The sequence below is a fragment of the Oryctolagus cuniculus genome, chromosome 10 (genome assembly GCF_964237555.1).
Source record: "Oryctolagus cuniculus chromosome 10, mOryCun1.1, whole genome shotgun sequence".
Classification (NCBI taxonomy): Eukaryota; Metazoa; Chordata; class Mammalia; order Lagomorpha; family Leporidae; genus Oryctolagus; species Oryctolagus cuniculus.
In genome coordinates this window covers 54,530,240-54,549,352 of record NC_091441.1, presented here as the reverse complement: position 1 = coordinate 54,549,352, position 19,113 = coordinate 54,530,240, and the positions used below count along the sequence as shown (strand labels likewise).

General features: G+C 53.8%; 1 protein-coding gene across 2 annotated transcripts in view; it reads left to right on the top strand.

Annotated features, from left to right (window-relative positions):
• CABLES1 (Cdk5 and Abl enzyme substrate 1) overlaps positions 1 to 19,113 on the top strand; it is a 108,453-nt gene that overhangs the window by 32,073 nt on the left and 57,267 nt on the right. For both annotated transcript variants that reach the window (XM_051851355.2, XM_051851354.2), the window contains exon 2: positions 17,116 to 17,187. In XM_051851355.2, coding sequence (XP_051707315.1) covers positions 17,116 to 17,187 — 72 coding nt within the window. The remainder of the gene's footprint in view (positions 1 to 17,115; positions 17,188 to 19,113) is intronic.

Genomic DNA, 19,113 nt, shown 5'->3' with positions numbered 1-19,113 from the left:
AGTGAGGACCAGGGAGGGGCTTCTCCACCTGGGAGAGAGCAGGACAAGATTACCTCCTCTGGTGCAGCTGGGCTGCTGACCAGGTGAGGTTTGCCTTTGTCCTGAACACGTGACCTGTACGTCGGGGCTGCGTTTGTGATCTCCAGGGTCTGTGGCGCTGATGTCCAGGAAGCCGCCTCTCACGGGTCCCTCTGTGTCCCCAGCCTGGCCAGGCTGCTGTCTCCTTGCTCCTGTAATACCTGGGACTCATCCATCAGTATACCGTCCAGTTTTATAATTCTCTCTCCGTGTGTCACCACCCTCGCTGTTCATCCTCAGCCACTCAGCACCTGGAGGTTGGTGCTTAATAAGTGATGGCAGGCAGGCCAGCGCTGTAGTGCAGGTTAATCCTCTGCCTGTGGTGCCAGCATCCCATATGGGTGCCGGTTCAAGTCCCGGCTGCTCCTTTTCTGATCTAGCTCTCTGCTATGGCCTGGGAAAGCAGTAGGAGATGGTTCAAGTGCTTGGGCCCCTGCACCTGCATGGGAGACCTGGAAGAAGCTCCTGACTCCTGGCTTTGGATCGGCTGAGCTTCAGCCATTGCGGCCATTTGGGGAGTGAACCAGAGGATGGAAGACCTTTCTGTCTGCTCTCTGTAACTCTCAAATAAATGAGATTTTTTTAAAAAAGTGATGGCAGTGGACAAGGGCACGGACGTATGAATGGTGGGTCATAATTCTGATGGTGCAGGGTGTGCCTTGAACCTTCCCAGGGCAGGCACTTTCCTTACCAACCCTGCGTGGCTTTCTCAGTGCTCGATTTCTTGGTGAAGCTTTACAGGCTGCGTTCTGCTGGCTGCTTTTTTTTTTTTTTTCTTTCTCCTGATCAACCAAAGTTTCTCTTCAAGCTTCTTAGGAATCCACCCATTTTTCAGAGAGGGACTGCATCTCTACTTGGTTTCAGCTTTCAGCTTTTTCCCGGATCCCTGCCACCCACTGAAATCCCAAGCCACCGAGGCCTGGCCTTGGGAGACGGAGCCCAAGGTTCTGGGCGCCCACCTCCTGCACCCTCACCGGAACGCCTATGCCTTGTGAGTTGTCAGTGCTGTGCGCTGGAGCAGTGGCGTCTGATCTCATGGGGCCGTATGCTGTGCTATAGGGAGGAGACGGGATTGGACACGCAGCTGCACATACACACCTTGTGTCTGGTGATGGGAGTTTCACAGAATGCCCGGGAGGTCCAGGCATGTCCTGGAACTACCTTTAGGATCATGTCCTGAAGAATGACAGCGTTACGTGCCCTCAGAAAGCAGATCGTAGGCAAGTGCATTCATTGCTTTCTGAAAATCTTGACAACCATGTACCCCACACTCAGCCTAGCTGTTAAGAGTGCGTTCTCTGTCTTGGTAACCACAAGAAAGTCGCACCAAAGCCTGGGCATCAAGGAGAGAGGCCTCTGTGGAGGAGGCCAGGGCCGGTGGAGTCAGCACTGCATCTGGGTGAATATTCATGCGGCTTCACTCCTGCCGCCAGTCCTCTTCCCTGAGCAGTGAGGTAGTCAGAACTGCGGTTGCTGATTACGTATATGGCGCAGCAGGTGCGCTAATCATGTATCTTCAAAGGGCTCCAAGTGAGCCGTTAAATTAAAGTCCCTCTGCAGACGCTGACGGAAGCACCCGGCATGGCGCATTGTGGGTGATGGAAGGTGATAGCGGGCTTGCCTTCAGAAAGCAATGATTTGCAAGGGTGTCTGAGACCAGAGGGCAGGGAAGATGGGGGTTCCGAGAACGGAAGCTGCAGAGCTCCAGGCGCTGGGACGTGCGCAGGAAGGGTTCCATCTTGCTCTGGATAGGGGACAGGGATCTGGGGGATAGAATGGTGGGCTTGTCAGTTGGTGCTCCGTGATGCAGTGTTTGAGGCAAAGTAGAAGGATTGAGAACCCATGTGGGGGATGCGCTGGCCCTGCCGCTTTGCGGGTTTGCCCACGTCCACTGCCTTCTGTTCCACCGTTGCCTGCCTCTGGGCCCCAGGAGCAGCCACCCATCGGCCCCGTTTATCTCACCTTCGAAAGGAAAGGGAACAGCTCTGAAATGAGCTCATCTGAGCCCTGCTGCTCATCCTCCCACGTCAGCCCTGGCCCAGGCAGGCTCCAGAGCTCCAGTGAGAGGCGGCTGGACCCCCTCGGCTGCCTGCAGCTCTGCAGAGCCCGATGGGGGCCTCGGCGCTTCCGAGAGGGGTTGATTGGATTTTTTTTGGATTGTATTTTTTTTCCAAGATGTATTTTTCTACATGTATAGATTTTAGATAGTGTGTAAATATTTTCACAGCCTTATTGGGATAGAACTCACATACCGTTCATTTAAAGCGTACTGTTCTGTGGTTTTTAGTAGATTCACAGAGTTGTGCAACCATCACCACGACCTAATTTTAGAGCGTTTTCGTCACCCCAGCAAGCAGCCCTGTGGCCATCAGCAGTCGCTCCCCGTTCCTCCCTCTGCCCACAGCAACCACTAATCTCTTTCCTGTCTGCGTGGATGCGCCTGTGCTAGGCGTTTCACGGACGTGGAATCCCAGCCTGGGTGGTCCCCCATGCTCTGTGCCTGGCCTCTGGCTTAGGGTAGCATGTTCAAGGTTTGGGTTATAGCATGCTCAGCTGATGGACACTGTGGTTTGCATGTTCTATATTCAACATCCATGTGTAAGTTTTTGTGTGAATGAGTGTTTGCATTTCTCAGATTATATCTTGGGGTAGAATTGGTTGGAGGGGATAACCATTTATCATTTTAAGCATAATTTGTAGATATGTATGTTTTATTTATACATGTAAAACTTTACATACTGTCTTTAAAACTACAATGAAATAGAAACTCAGTGGTTTTTTAAATTATTTATTTGAAAGGCAGAGTTTCAGAGAGAGAAGGAGGGACAGAGAGAGGTCTTCCATTCACTGGTTCACTCCCCAAATGGCCACAATGACTGGACTGGGCCAGGCTGAAGCCAGGAGCTTCTTCTGGGTCTCCCGTGTGGGTGCAGAGGCCCAAGCACCTGGGCCATCTTTCGCTGCTTTGCCAGGCACACCAACAGGGAGTTGTATCGGAAGTGGAGCAGCTATCCAGATGCTGGCCACTGCAGGCCGTGGCTTTAACCCGCCATGCCACAGCACCAGCCCCTCCGTAGTATTCTACAGCAAGGCTTAACACACTGGTGACCTTTGCATTAATCACCTAATTAACTGTGCATTAATTAACTCATGCTGCCAGAGTAAGTGGAGTTTGTGCAATTAAGCTTCCCCGGCCACATCTATTAAATTGAACTGAGGCCTCCCTGCTGCTCATCTCCGTCCCTTGGGGGTTATGTCCCTGCTCTACAACTAGGGCCAGAAGAAACCAGGTAGATGCCGAGATCGTTCTTGAACCACAGTTTCTGCTTTCAGATTTATCTGTGCGTCACAGCGGCCTCAGGGCAAAGCTTCACGGGCAGCTCTAACACTGAGCAGCGATCGCACACTCACGTTTGTAAAACCTGATTGCGCTCCTCTGGTTTCCGTTTTGAGGTTTGGTGAGAGGTCTGGTGTGGGGGGAGGCATTCTGCTGCATCGCTGTCCTGCAGGGGTCCCGACTTTGGTGTTTGGCCTCATTCCTGATGGGGCCTGGGCTGCTGCTGGCTGGCCAAGGAAGAGAAACGTTAAGCTGCCTCACCAGAGTTTTCACAATGCACTTTGGCCCCCTCTGGGGCTGGCTGTAGCTGAGGAGCTGTTAACGCTTTACTTAAGGATTTATTGAACACCTGCTGTGTACTGGGTGATGGGCTAGTTAAAGAAGGGTAGATGGCCGGCGCCGCTGCTCACTAGGCTAATCCTCCACCTTGCGGCGCCAGCACACTGGGTGCTAGTCCCAGTCGGGGCACCGGATCCTGTCCTGGTTGCCCCTCTTCCAGGCCAGCTCTCTGCTGTGGCCAGGCAGTGCAGTGGAGGATGGCCCAAGTGCTTGGGCCCTGCACCCCATGGGAGACCAGGAGAAGTACCTGGCTCCTGCCTTCAGATCAGCGCGGTGCTCCGGGTGCAGCGCGCCGGCCGCGGCGGCCATTGGAGGGTGAACCAACGGCAAAGGAAGACCTTTCTCTCTATCTCTCTCTCACTCTGCCTGTCAAAAAAAAAAAAAAAAAGGGTAGACAGAGTTACCCATCTTTACAGGCCCTGCAGCCAGGTTGGAGATAAGTACATATAAAACAACAAGAATAAAGCCAACCAGTCTGGGAGTACTTAGATGTGAATATTTGCAAATGTGGTAAAGAGACCGAGTGTTAGGGGAATTCAGACAACGTCAGGGACAGCTTCACAGAGGAGGCAGCACCTGTACCATCTCCTGGGAGGAAGGCAGCATTGGGGTGGATAAAAGGAAGGGAGAAGGAAATACTGAATTTTCTTCTGAACTGAAGTTTTGTCAAGGGACTGGTGTTACGGTCCAGATGGCAACACCCACATTGGAACGCTGGTTCTAGTCCCAGCTGCTCCATTTCTGATCCAGCTCCCTGCTGCTGTGTCCAGGAAAGCAGTGGAGGAGGCCTGGGTGCTTAGTTTCTGCGATTCCTGTTGGAGACCCAGATGGAGTTCCTGGGACCTGGCTGCCGCCTGGCTCACTCCTGGCTGTTGCAAGCATTTGGAGAGTGAACCAGTTGACTGAAGATTCATATTCTCTCTCTCTGTCACTGCTTTTCAGATAAATACTTAGTGAAATGTCCTCACCCTTGGGGCATCCCTCAGCCCCATAACAGTTAGAATGAGGCCAGTGAGGCCAGTGATTCCACTGCACCCAGTCTCCATTCAGCTTTTTTTTTTTTTGACAGGCAGAGTGGACAGTGAGTGAGAGAGACAAAGAGAAAGGTCTTCCTTTGCCATTGGTTCACCCTCCAATGGCCGCCGCGGCCAGCACACTGTGCTGATTGGAAGCCAAGAGCCAGGTGCTTATCCTGGTCTCCCATGGGGTGCAGGGCCCAAGCACTTGGGCCATCCTCCACTGCACTCCCTGGCCACAGCAGAGAGCTGGCCTGGAAGAGGGGCACCGGGACAGAATCCGGCGCCCCGACCGGGACTAGAACCCGGTGTGCCGGCGCCACAAGGCGGAGGATTAGCCTAGTGAGCCACGGCGCCCGCTCCATTCAGCTTTCAATAAAGGGAGTAAACATGGCAACCAAGAAGAAACAGGCATTTTAAAAACACTTCCAGAAAGGCTTCTGAGACCATTCCAGCCCCTTGATAGGAAACCAGAGGGCGGCATCGACGTCTGTCTCCATAAGCTGCTCTGAGCATGAGCCATGGTGAATCTGAAAACCTCCCAGCAAACAAGCATTTATGAAACCTCATCAATCCTGACTTTGCTGTAAATAATTGCATGCTGTTTGCAAGCTGTCGAAATCCATCCTGCTGAGGGCTGTTTAGAACAGAGAAAGGTCAGTTGGAGAAGGAGTGAGGGGCTTGCAGGAGGGTGATGCTGCTGTCCTTACTGGGAGGCAGCCTCGGGAAGGTCCCGTAAATACCCCCAGGGATGTGCGCGGCCGACTCCTGCTGGCTCTAATTAAATGAGCTCCCGACGACATCTTGGCTTGCCAGCCCGTGGGGAAGGCAGAGGGGTTCCTGCCAGGCATGGGGCGGCTTCCTCCTGTACCCCTTGTCTTTGTGCTGCAAACCAAACAGACTTGGGAGTAGTGGGGGGGCGAGTCTTCATTTTGCTTTCCAGGGAAAAATAAATGTGAAGTTGCAGGTCTTTAGCATGGAAAGGCGTTCCCAGGCACAGTCACCGGAGCTCAGGCCCTTGACATGTTGGGGTGTTCAGGAACAGGTTCCATCTTCAGTGGAGAGCAGGATTAGCGTTCCTTGTGGTGCAGCAGTTAGAGTACTGCCTGGGCCGCCTGCATCCCCATATTGGATTGCCTGGTTCCACTCCCACGTTTGCTCCTGATTCCAGCTTTCTGCTCATGTGCGCCCTGGGAGGCAGCAGGTGTTGGCGCAGGTAAGGCTCCCTGCCACCCACATTAAGAGATCTGGATGGAGTTCCAGGCTCCTGGCTTCTGCCCGGCCTTGCTGTGGCCATTGTACACATCTCAGGGTTGAACCAGTGGATGGGAGTTCTCTCTTAAATAAAAATAAAAAATAAATAAAGACAAAAAACTGACTCCCTGAGGCAGCTGCAGATGATTCGGTGCTGGGTTCCCCCAGACGGTGGACTCGGATGTTCAGACCTTCCGAAGTCTGGGGAGTAGGTCCTGCTTAGTCGTGGCTGGGGGAAGTAGCTCGGGGCCAGTGGCTCTGCATTCTTGCTTTCCTGCACAGCCCTGCAGGTGCATGCGGCCAGTTTGTCTGCAGCTCTCCCTGGAGTCAACCTTCCCGGGGTGGGGCTTAGCTTCAGGGACATCTCCTGTGCCCCACACACCTGGTGCTGGGCCCTGGGCCCTGGGCAGGGCTTCATGTAGGAAGCCTGATCCATCTCTTCTCCATCTTCCCTGACGACACCCCTCAGACCTCCTGCCAGGCAGAATCTGGGCTCTCCCTTGAGCTCACGGGTGCTCTCCTCACCTCCTGCTTATATTCCACACCTGCTCTGGTCTGGCCCAGGTGCTGGGTTCCCAGCCAGCCTCCCCACCTGGCTCAGGGAACCCCCTCTGAAAAAAGTGCCTGCATTCAGTTCCTTGAATCCTCATGCACGCTAGAACATCCATGAGCTGACCCCAGAGTCCTTGGGCTTGTGTTAGATCCACAGGGCTCTCCCCTCTCCGGGATGAAGCTGGCCATGTTATTTGGAGTGGGCTTTCCTTGCCAGTGTCCTCGTCCCACCCTGTCCTAACCCAGCCTCTACTTGTCATCACCCCCTCTCGTCCACTCTGGGCATCCAGTGTGTTCTGTAGTAAGATCAGTGCCATCTATCCTGGCCCATCAAACCTTTTTAGGACCCTGATTTTTTTCTGCTCATATCCCTACTCTCAGCTCCAGCTGTTCACATTTGATCACTGTGCACCCTGCGGCTGCAGGGCGGGGGCCCTCCCTCCAGGAAGCAGCCCAAGTGTGAATTAGAATTCAGCACTGGCTGTCGGCCAGTGGCCCTGGGCTGCCCCCTGGATTTTCTGAGACCCCAAGGATGTCCTGGGAGACGGAGACAGGGCCTTCCCGGTGGCTGGGTGTGTTGTGTCGGCTGCTGTTTCCTGATCTCCCCCAGTCCCATTGTCAGAGGAGTTTGAGCTTGTTCCCTGAAGGAGTCGTTGTGGCTTGTCACCTGACGTGATGGGAAGGGAGCTTCATAAGGTTAGCGGGGTGAACTGGGGGCTTTGTGGGCGTGAACGGTGGCTGGTTACTAAGCCTGGCCATCAGTCTGTCTCAACAGCCTTACACACCAAGATGACCTCACAGCTGGGTTTTCCAGGACTTGGCACATCTGGGGAGAACCCTTGAAACAGAAGGAAATTTGGATGAGCCAAGTTTCTTTGTATTCTCTGCAGACATTTAGAGAGTAGGTTTCTTGACCCGCCTATAACAATGTAGAAACAAATCTTATTTGAACAGGCTTGGCAACTCTTGGTGTATTGATTTTAACTTGATTTTTTGAAAACATAGCTGGATTGCATATCACTTTTGTAGCATTTTAAAATATTTTTTTAAGATTTATTTGAGAGGCAGAGTTACAGAGAGGCAGAGGCAGAGAGAGAAGTCTTCCATCTGCTGGTTCACTCCCCAGATGGTTCCAGTGGTTGGAGCTGAGCTGATCCAAAGCCAGGAGCCAGGAGCTTCTTCTGGCTCTCCCATGGGCTGCAGGGACCCAAGGACTTGGGCCATCTTCTACTGCTTTCCCAGGCCACAGCAGAGAGCTGGATCAGAGTGGAGCAGCCAGGACTCAAACCAGTGCCCATGTGGGATGCTGGCACTGCAGGTGGCGTCTTTACCCGCTATGCCACAGTGCCGCCCCTTTCGCATGCTTTTTAAAAGCTAATCTGGTTATCTCTTATTTTCTTAAAGATAATCTTGTTTTTTTGTCAAGTATGAGGGAACCTTTTATCTGCCAAGGGCTATTTGCATTTTTGTAACATCACTGGGGGAGGGGTCGTACAAAATTTTCAACTGAAAAATTAGCCTGCTATTCGATTTATTGAATATCAAGTCCTGCCTGCCATTGCCTTGGCAGGGCCAGACCAAACGCCTGAGGTGGCCGTTGGCCCAGACCCTCCCCGCCCCTGTTGTTAGGAGGAAAAGTCCCCTGGCTCCCTGGGGGAATGGGATTGCTTTGGTCTGTGTTCTCATAGGGCCCAGGCTTTAGGCAGGAAGCTGGGGTGGGGGACGGGGCCCCTTGCAAGAAGCAAGTGGGCTGTGCCCTCTGCTTCTTACCAGGTCTGCCATATGATCCGCAGGCCACGTTGCTTGTGTGTCCCCGTACAGTCAGACTCTTCAGCCCTGCTCCGGGATTTCGCCCACAGCCGGGAAGCAGCTGTTGCCCGGTGAGCGAGGAAGACCTGTGCTCACTCCGTCAGCACCTTCGCTGGGGGACAGAGCTCTCCATGGGGGAAGAAAGCTCAGCGCGCATCTCGGGAGCACCTTCTCACGCTGAGGCCAGGGCCACGCCGCCTGCAGACTCCCGGCTGACACGTCGTCTGGGAGCACCTGCGTGCTGGTGCAGAATGAGTTTGGCTCATTCTGAGCGCACTGGCTTGGCTCATGCTGAAGGGAGCCTCTGGGATCTTGGCTTTCAGGCTTGCCAGCTCGTGCACGGAGTGATCATGATGTATTTGCTGCATATCTAGAGGAAGCTCGGGCTGCAGGGACTCCAACAACTCAACACCCAGCTAACCCAGGGAATAACTGGGATGTTGGAGGTGGTTTTGCTTTAAGAAGTCTAGTAGTTGAGAACCAGTCTTTCCACAAAAGGTGGCGTCGTTGTTGGGTTTGTACCCGGTTCTTCCTTCCCTTTAAATAGTAGGCTTCCCTAGTGAGGCTGCTACAAATGGCAGATGTGTACCCTGCTTTTTAGAATCATTGTGGTTTGGGGCTTTTTTTGTTTGTTGTTTTTATATGAGCTGAACACTATTCCCAGTGCAAAAGAATCTCTGTGTGGGGTAGGGATACAAGGACCAAGGGACAGAGGCTTATAAGATCTTGTGACTTCTTTTTTTAAAAAGATGTATGTATTTTATTTGAAAGGCAGTTATAGAGAGGCAGAGAGAAAGAGAGGTCTTCCATCCGCTGGTTCATTCCCCAGATGGTTGCAATGAGTGGAGCTGAGCTGATCCAAAGCCAGGAGCCAGGATTTTCTTCATGGTCTCCCACGTGGGTACAGGGGCCCAAGGACTTGGACCATCTTCTACTGCTTTCCCAGGCCATAGCAGAGAGCTGGATCGGAAGCAAAGTAGCTGGGACTTGAACCAGTGACTATATGGGATGCCGGCAGCTTTACCCGCTAAGCCACAGAGCTGGTCCCAAGAGATCTTGTGACTTGTTACAAGGAATTTGCCAGCTGCCGAAAAGACCTGGTCTTTCCTTCCTTCCTTCCTTTCTCCTTATTTGAAAGGCAGAATGATAGAGGAGAGCGTACATGCACTGGTTCACTCCCCAAATGACTGTAACAGTCAGGGCTGGTCCAGGCCAAAGCTAGGAGCCTGGAACTCCATTCAGGTCTCCTACATGGGTGGCAAGGACCCAGGTACTTGAGCCACCCTCTGCTGCTTTCCCAAGTGCATTAGCAGAGAGCTGGATAAATAGGAAGTGGAGCAGCTGGGACCTGAACAGGTACAGAGTACAAGATGGTGGCTGCTTAACCTGCTGTACCGCAGTGCCGGCCCTGGCCAGCTCTGCTTCCTAGGGTGTGAGCCACAGCCTTCTCTTGTGGGTGCTGCTCAGGCACCTACGGGTGCTGAAGTCAGCAGAGCAGGCTGGCAAGTGGAGGCTGCCCGAGCGCGTGAAGCTGAAGTGGGACTTCTCGTGACCTTGGGGTGCCGAGGGGTTGGGAAGCGTCTGAGGCCAACCCCGGGACTGTGCTGGCTGTCTGGGAACTCGTATTAACCACATTGTGAGTTCATCCTCAGCCTTGTTCACATCCCCACTGTTGGCTAAGCGTGGTCCGCCCGAGAGCAGTTCAGTCTGTCATGGTTCTGTTGCATTGAGGGAGTGAGGGTTGGTCTGTGGGCCAGAGCACGTCCATGATGAGTGTGTGGGTGTCTTGTGATTATCTTATTTTTATGATTGGAGGTTTTGGTCAGAACAGCTGTCTAAACCGATGTGAAGTCATCATGACCTCAGCTCGGCTGTCCCGTGGGTAACTGTGTTAACGATGCCCTCTCTTCCTGCACGCCTGTGAGTAGGTAACTGCCATTCAGCCGTCCAACTTGCAGCCAAGAAAGGAAATTCTCTTTTGTAAAAAAGGATTTGAAAGGCAGGATGACACAGAGACAGAGATATTCCACCCTTTGGTTCTCTTCCCAAATGCCCACAAGAGCCAGGGCTGGGCTAGGCTGAAGCCCAGAACTCCATCCGGGTCTCCATGACCTAAGCCCTTGAGCCATCACCTGCTGCCTCCCAGGGTGCACATTAGCAGGAAGCTGAGTCGGAAGTGCCGAGTAGCAGGGACTCCAACCAGGTACTCTGATATGGAGCGCAGTCATCCCAGGTGGTGGCTTAACCCATCGTACCACGACACCTGCCCTGGGAAAAGGGTTCCCTACCTGTGGAAACCTAGAGCCGTATACAAGTTACTTTTGGGGAATAGAGAGATGGTTGGCTTTGGTGTCACCCAGGCGCCTCCTTCCTGCTGTCAAAGCTTGTGTTTTGCTCCCGGAGAAAACAGGAGTCATTCTTTGCTCGTCTGGTACTGCACGTAGGTCATGTGTTTCTATTACATACGTTACCCACCTGCTTATACTTGAAACCTTGTCCTTCCCTAGCCTCAGTTCTCCAAATGAGCCCCGCTCCACCCACCCCCAGTTCCTTTGCTTGTTGAACCAAATAAGGTCCTCATGTAAGAGGGGAGGAGATGGCTTCCTATTTGGGGTGGTTTTGATCATTTCCATGCCAGTTTGCTGATGCTGGAGGGAAGTCACTGGGGTGTCAGGAGTAGGGTCTCACCAACTTTAAACCTGGGCGGAGACTTAGCTGTCCTGCTCACTGGAGTCCCCTGGGAACTTCTAAAAACCCCTCCCCTAGCCACTCCCAGACTCTGGAGACGGCCCAGGCTTCAGTGCCCTCACGTTATGCCCAGGAAACAGACTGTGGCCAGGACTTACCTTTCTTTTTTTTTTTTTCTTTTTCTTTTTTTTTTTTTTTAAGATTTATTTATTTGAAAGACAGAATTACAGAGAGAGGTAGAGATAGAGAGAGGTCTTCCATCCGCTGGTTCACTCCCAAGTTGGCCACATCAGCTGGAGCTGGGCCGATCCGAAGCCAGGAGCTTCCTCCAGGTCTCCCACGCGGGTGCAGGGGCCCAAGGACTTGGACCATCTTCTGTTTTCCCAGGCCATAGCAGAGAGCTGGATCAGAAGAGGAACAGCCGGGACTAGAACCAGAACCAGCCACTGCTCCACAGCACCGGCCCCAGGGCTCACCTTTCACACGGCAGGCTCGTCCTGTCTTTTGGTCCAGCGCTGTCCTGTGTGGTGCTCACTGCCTCTTCATCCACCAGTCCAAGCTGCTACTGTTGGTGTCTCCACTGAGGGACTGGCTTTGATTGGCTTGCCCTGCTGGACCCCAGCGTGATCCTGTCCTCCTCATTGGCCAGCAGGGGCAGCAGCAAGCCCCCTGTCCTGCCCCTAGATCAGAACTCGTCTGAAACACCCTACTTACTGGTCTAAGGAGAGGAGGAACTTCCTCCAGGAGAGTCGACCCTGAATATTGGGAATGTTAGCTGGGAGGACTTTCCAGAGGGGCACGCCGGGGAGCCTGCTTCCCCTGGGCCGTTAGTTCCTGCCCTACAAGTGGGGCTGGTGACCTCTTGGTTGCTTAAAAGACACCTGAGAAGTGCTGGTCCCGAGATGGTTTTCCCCTGGTGACCAGCCGCTGGCCCTTACTTGATAGGTGGATAAATTCGTTCTAAGACTGCCCATCTGCGTCCTTGTTGCCATGGATTATGACTGCCTTGCTCAGCCAGTCTTGTCTTCAAAGGATATTATCCCAGAGTGAGTCTGGGTCCTTTGGGGAGACTGGCCTACACGTGGGCATTCCGTGTGAACCACATCAGCTCCAAAATGTGGCCAGTGAGAGGGCCTAGCTCTTCACTGTCAGACGAGGTGGGGGCCCAAGTGCAGGCTGGATCTGCTGGCCAGGCAGAAACAATCGCCTTTGGTGATGTCAGCCCGTAATTCTTTTGTTTTGAGCTCTGCCAGTCTCTTACTGAATGTCTGCTTGGGTAATAAGCTGTTTGGGCCGAGGCTAAGTGTTCTTTGTCATTTAAAACGTGCAAAGACCTCTGCTCCTTTGCTCTGCCCCCACACTGATGAATTTGCTTAGTAACGGGCTTAGTTTATGAGGCAAATTGCAGGGTGGAAGAGCTCGGTTAAGGTTGGCCGCTGTCCCTTAGCCCTGTCCTCCCGTTGCAGAAGGCAAGAGGGAAGATGTCGCTCCCTGGGAGGGTCTAAAAGGCGGTGGTGTGGTCAGAGACGCACACCACTGAGTCGCACAGCAGGTCACATGACTCTTGTCTGGCAGCGACCCGGCCCTGTCTGGTGGGAAAGGCGGCGTGCGCCTGCGTTCTGTGGCCCGCGGGAAGGTCTCCTTACGGTGGCAGTGGCAGTGCTTCCCACGCCCCGCCTGTCCATCTTGGAGAATGCACTGCTTGGTTCCACTCATGAGAGAAGGGAGGCGCACCTGCTGCACCAAGGGAACATGGTGGGAGGAGGAGGGATCTGGCCCAGGGGTTGAGATGCTACCTGGGAAGTCCACATTGCTGAGTTCGAGTCCCAGCTCCACTCCTGACTCCGGCTTCCTGCTAATGCAGACCCTGGGTGGCAGAGGTGATGGCTCAAGTGGTTGGGTTCGTGCCGCCCTTGTGGGAGACCTGGGTTGAGCCTTGACTCTTGCAGGTATTTAGGGAGTGAACCAGAGGATGAGAGCTTATTCTGTCTCTCCAATAAAAATCTAAAGGACATGTGGACATTAGGGTTTTGGATTTTCCTCCTTTTGGAGAATCCTGACCTGTGGTGCCCCTGTGTGTGTGTGTGTGTGTGTGTGTATGTGTGTACGTGTAACTTGGGCTGCTGTAACATTCTCTGTGTGTGTGTGTAACCTGAGCTGCCGTTAACACTTGTCTCTGTGTGTGCAACTCTGTGTGTGTCTGTAACTTGAGCCGCTGTGACACGTGTGCGTGCGTGTGTCTAACTTGGGCTGCTGTGACACCTGTGTCTGTGTGTGTGTCTGTATCTTGGGCTGCTGTAACACATCCCCATAGACTGGGTGGCTTATAAACACTCGAAGCCCGAGATCCAGGCGCCAGCATGGTCAGGGGCTGGCTTTCAGTTCAACTACTGACTCTCTTTGTATCCTTACATGGCTGGAGAGCTTTCTGGACTTTTTTTTGACAGAGTGGACCGTGAGAGAGAGAGAGAGAGAGACACACAGAGAGAAAGGTCTTCCTTTGCAGTTGGTTCACCCTCCAATGGCCATCGCGGCTGGCATGCTGCGGCCGGCGCACCACCCTGATCCGAAGCCAGGAGCCAGGTGCTTCTCCTGGTCTCCCATGTTGGTGCAGGGCCCAAGGACCTGGGCCATCCTCCACTGTACTCCTGGGCAGTAGCAGAGAGCTGGACTGGAAGAGGGGCAACCAGGACAGAATCTGGCGCCCGACCGGGACTAGAACCCGGTGTGCCAGCGCCACAGGCGGAGGATTAGCCTATTAAGCCGCGGCGCCGGCCTTTGGGGTCCTTTTTCTAAGGAGTTGGAGGATCCCTGAGGCCCCACCCTGGTGACCTCATCAGCTGCCGAAGACACCCCTGATACCATCATAGTGTGGGGTGGGGACACATGTGCCCCAGGATAGTGGATCTGCATAGCAGTAGGCAGAGTGGATGTGGCCAGTTACAGGGTTAAAGGGCTTGATTGAGGCTGGTCGCCTGCCCATGGCCATTGAGTCCATGATGTGTGTGACTCTACGTTTGTTCAACTCCAGAGGAGAAAACCCGGTGGGCTGACTTTTAAAAAAGCAAATTCTTATCATCGTATAGAAAGATCTGCCTCTATTTGGGTTTTTTTCTGCATAAGTACCTGTCTTTCCCTGTACGGGAAGAGCTGCATCAGCTTCTCAATGAGGGAGTTGTCAGGTGTGTGCTTTTGTGAATGGTCCCTTTTTTCCCAGGGCAGATACCCTGGCCTGAATGTGGCTGGGGCTGTAGAATCCCGGGCTGCCCGGCGAGGACTCCCATGCCTGCCGTGGGGTGCGGCTGAAGGGCTCTCCACAGAGGGGGTGAGGGCTCCTTGCTGGAATTCCTTGATGTTCCTCATTGTCCCGCTGGAGCCACAGCTGCCTGGGCTTTGTGTTTCCCCAAGACAAGGGGTGGGATGCAGTCCTGCTGGTTGAGCAGGTGGATGTGGGACACGTTGAGGAGATGGACCTGCCTGGGCCTTGCAGGGGCCTCAGGTTGTGTCTGCCTGTGCTGCCCACGGAGCCCTCCATGGCTTCCCTGGGGGCAGCGGCGGGGGGTGGGGTGGGGTGTCCTCAGGTGCTGTGGTCACCTGATTACACATTCAGTAAACCATCACCTGTCTACTTCCTGTTCACCTGAAAATGCTGTTCTACCAAGGAAGGCTCCCAGTGTGAGAATTTGGGGAGGTTGCCAGCATCTGAAACCTAAACATTTATTTCTGCCTGTGGATATGTTATCTCCAATAACATTGTAGTGTGCGTATCTAAAGCGAGCTCATTTTTGATTTGGAAGTTCCGAATGTTACCTGGAAATAAAGAGAGCAGGTATGTTTAAATCATGACTTTCTGGTGGGCAGAGAGGCGTGGCTAATGACAAGGGCAGTGCCGGGAGGCTGGGGGGGCACTAAGGTGACAGGCGGCCAGTGCACCCGTGGGACTTCCTGGGGCGTGCTGATGCAGCCTGGCTTACACAGGCAGAGTGAGTTATTTAGAAGTGGATGTAGGTGCAGAAGGAGGAACAGGTGTCTCAGGTGGGCCGAGGCCCAAGGCATTGGTGTGACCCTGCTGGAGCTGGGACGGTCAGCCTGATCCCAGGCTGTTGGACTGGGACACAGGCCAGGGTGCAGCTCTGGTGGAGGAAGCTGGAGCATCAATCAAAGCTCAGAAGCTGCCACTCTTTACGAACGGCCTGTGCCGAGGACTTTGCATCTGGCCGTTTGTTACTCTCACTTTCCCACTTCATAGATGAGGAAGCGGAGGCTCAAAGGTTGAGGGACTGTGTGAGATCCCAGGGATTGAAATCCAGACCCGGCTAATCCCTGCACCCAGGCCTGCTCCCTTACAGCATCACGCTGCCCCGTGGGTGGGGCCCCTGACGTGGAGAGCCGCGGAGGGTGACCGCGTGGCCAACTGGACACCTACCCCAGTCCCAGCCTGGGACCCCGTGCGCCCAGCTCCTGGAGAGACTGGGCCGGCAGCTCACTCGGGCTGAGTCCTTGGAGTTACAGGGCTGCCCAGGGGAGTCCTGTTGACTGAGGAACTGGCCACAAGGAAAAGGAGGAGTGACTGTACCTCTCTCGGGTCAGTGTCTCCGGCCAGCTCCAGGCAGCACAGCGGAGGTGGAAATGCAGTAGACTCTAGGGAATGGCCAGCACTTCGTGCGCACGGTGGTGGTGGGGGAGGCACTGTGGGTGGCTTGGTGTTGCCTCTGGAAAGTCCAAGAGCACTGGACAGTTTCGTAGACAATGAGAAGGAGATGTGAGAGGTGTTTTTCAAAAGGATTTGAATATCAAAGATTAAGAAAGGCTCTTGGAATAATTGATGGAGCCCTTGAATAGTTTGCAAAAATGAGCCTTCTGATTGTCTTATAGAAGGAAAGCATGGAGCAAAAGATGTCAGGGTAACTGGCCAGGAAGAGTACACACACAGAGAAAAGGACCGTTTTCTTCTTTGTTCTTTAGAACAAATTAGGTCATAGTCATAATTACATGCTCTTAACTGGAATTTTGTCAAATGCAATAGAAAATCGACTTATATTTGTATTTTTAGCCCTATTTTTTTTCTTAAAGTAAAAACCTGTCAAACTTTTTCCATTTGCCCCACCGTGCCAAATCACATACTGTGAAACCACGGTCCTCGTTCAAATGAATTTGTTTGAAGTCCCCGACCCCAGCCTGCTCTCTTGTCTCAGCTGTTCTTAGTTGAGCAGGACCTGTTCCAATTTCAGCAAACGGGAGGGGTCGTAGCTGGTGGCTTGCGACCTTCAGCAGCTGGAAACTGCCACTGTGGGGTGCAATCATGCTGAGTATTATCCCCCAGTCTCTGAGAAATGCTCCCCACGGGGTGATCAGGGTGATTTCTTCTTTTTTTTAAAGGAAGATATATTTATTTGTTTGAAAGGCAGAGTTACCGAGAGACAGGGATCTTCATCCACTGGATCACTCCCCAAATGGCCATAATGGCCAGAGCTCAGTCAGTCCAAAACCAGAACCCTGCAACCCATGCAGGGGCCGAGGGTCTTGGGTCATCTTCTACTGCTCTCCCATCAGCGAGAGCTGGACTGGAAGTGGAGCTGCCGGGATTCCAACCAGTGCCCATATGAGAAGCCAGTGTTGCAGGTGGAGGCTTAACCTGTTGCACCACAACTCGGGCTCCAATTTTTTCTTTACCCCTCGTTGCCTTTGAAGTCCTGGCCTCTTGGAGACTGTGACACGTTTAGTACACCAGTGCTTATGTTCCCTGGTTCAGACCACGGATGTTTGCATGCTGAATGGTATCGTCTGATGCTTCAGAAACCCTCCACACAGGGCCGCCTTCTGCAGGCACCTTGGGGAAATTGCAGCATAAAAGGGTGGGTCCCTCTGTGCATCACAGCAGAGAGGCCCCGGTGGACAGCGGGAAAGCGCAGCCAGGTGGGCGGGCCGGGTGTCTGCCGTGCAGGCAGCATGGGTCTGAGCCGTCCCTTCTCGTGGCACTGGACTGTTGGGAGGCCAGCTGCGGCCTCACGGAACTGATCCCTTGCTGTCCTCTCTCTGCAGCCGTCGCCTCATCTCCCAGCGATCGTCCTTGGAGACCCTGGAGGATATCGAGGAGAACGCCCCTCTCCGGAGGTAACGTGCCCAGGCTTCCTCGTGTGTCTGCAGTGCGCGGTACAAGAGGGGTTCTGCGGGAGAAAGTCTTGGCCCACAGAATGAAACTTTTATCAAGTTTTAAAGATTTATTTATGTTGTATTTGAAAGGCAGATTGACAGGGAGAGACAGAGAGGAGCTGTCCCCATTGATTCACTCCCCGAATGGCCACAACCGTTGGGTTTGGGCCTGGCCAAAGCCAGGAGCCAGGAACTCCATTCTGTACCTCCCACACGGGTGGCAGGGTGCCGCCACCTGCTGCCTCTCAACAGCCTGGGATGAGCCAGGCAGCAGCAGGAAGCTGAAGGTGCAACAGAGGTGCTGGGACTGACTGGCATTCTGCTATGGGCTGCGGGCAGCGCCTGAGCCTGCTGCACCACCGCACCCAGCCAGCGTTCAGTTTCTGAAATGACCGTCTGAGGCCCGGGGACTGTGGAACTCGCCCCTAGTGCAGAATCCCAAGCCCGAAGACCAGGGGAGCTCCACAACGACCGTATCCCACTCGTGCACCAGCACAGCCCGGTTTGCCATTCCATTTGCAAAGCTGCCGCTTAATGGAGACACAACCCAGCCTTTCCCCGCAAAGGCCCTGGGCTTCGTGTTCCCAGGAGGGCCAGTAGGACCCCCTAGGAGCTGACCACAGCCCCGCTGCTGGGTGCTGCTGAGTACCTGCGTCTCCCTCGGGGTCTGTGGTGCGTGTGAGGCGTCTTTTGGGGTGGCAGCAGTTGCTGAGCTGTGCTGTGCCTCTGGCTGGGAGCTCCCACAGACTTGCAGCAGCTTCTCCTTGAACCTGCACCTGTACCCCACATGCTTTGGCTGCTGGCCAGGACTCAGGACTCTGTCTCTTTCCTGCCAGGCCAACTCCCGGAGACTAGAATTCAATCCTAGGCTCCCACATAGATGGCAGGAACCCAAGTACCTGCCTTCCCAGCATGTGCTGCCCCATGTGTCTTTCTGTATATATTTGTATTCACATGTATGTGTGTGTATTAAAAGTAACAGGAACGGAACCAGCACTGTGGCACAGCGGTTAAGCTGCTCCCTGAGGCACCAGCATCCCATATGGGCGCCACTTCAAGTCCCAGCTGCTCCACTTCCCATCCAGCTCTCTGTTATGGCCTGGGAAAAACAGTGGAAGATGGCCCAAGTCCTTGGGCCCCTGCACCCACGTGGGAGACCTGGAAGAACTCCTGGCTCCTGGCCTTGGATCAGCCCAGTTCCAGCCTTTGCAGCCATTTGGGGAGTGAACCAGTGGATGGAAGACCTCTCTGTCTCTCTCGCTTTTACTCTAGGTCTAGCTCTTTCTTCTCCTTTATCTGTACCTCTGCTTTTCAAATAAATAAAAATAAATCTTTATTTTAAAATAGGTGAATGAGGAAGCTGGCACCTAGCCCAGCCACCTGCAGGGTGTGGAGGGCGGGCAGCAGTCCTGCGTCTGAGAGCTGTACGGTCACACTCTGACCAGGGCCCCCTCCCCTGTCACAGACAGCAAAGCTCCAGAGGAGAGCACAAAGCTCCTGGCATTTCAAGAGGCCCCTGGAAGCCACTGTCGGGGCAGCCGGCGACTTGGGGGGTAGGCAAAACAGTGCAGCTCCATCCTCAGGATTCCGGACAAAGGTGTCTTGTGCCCTGATGTGGCCAGGGGGAGCTCCGAGGAGGGACCTGGGTGCTGGGTCCTGGCCAGTGCCTGTCAGCTGCGCTCCCTCTTCTGAGAACCTGCCCCGCCTATACAAATGGCTTCACTGCCTCCCCTGCGACATCATGCTCCCTTTACTTGCAGATTGCACACCCATCTGGGCAAATAGAAGATTTTGAAAAGGAGTCAGAAGTCAAGGGAATCTGGCAGCTTTAGAAGTCTTTATTCCCACAAATGGATGTTAGGTTGCAAAAAGTTCTCTTAGGGCCGG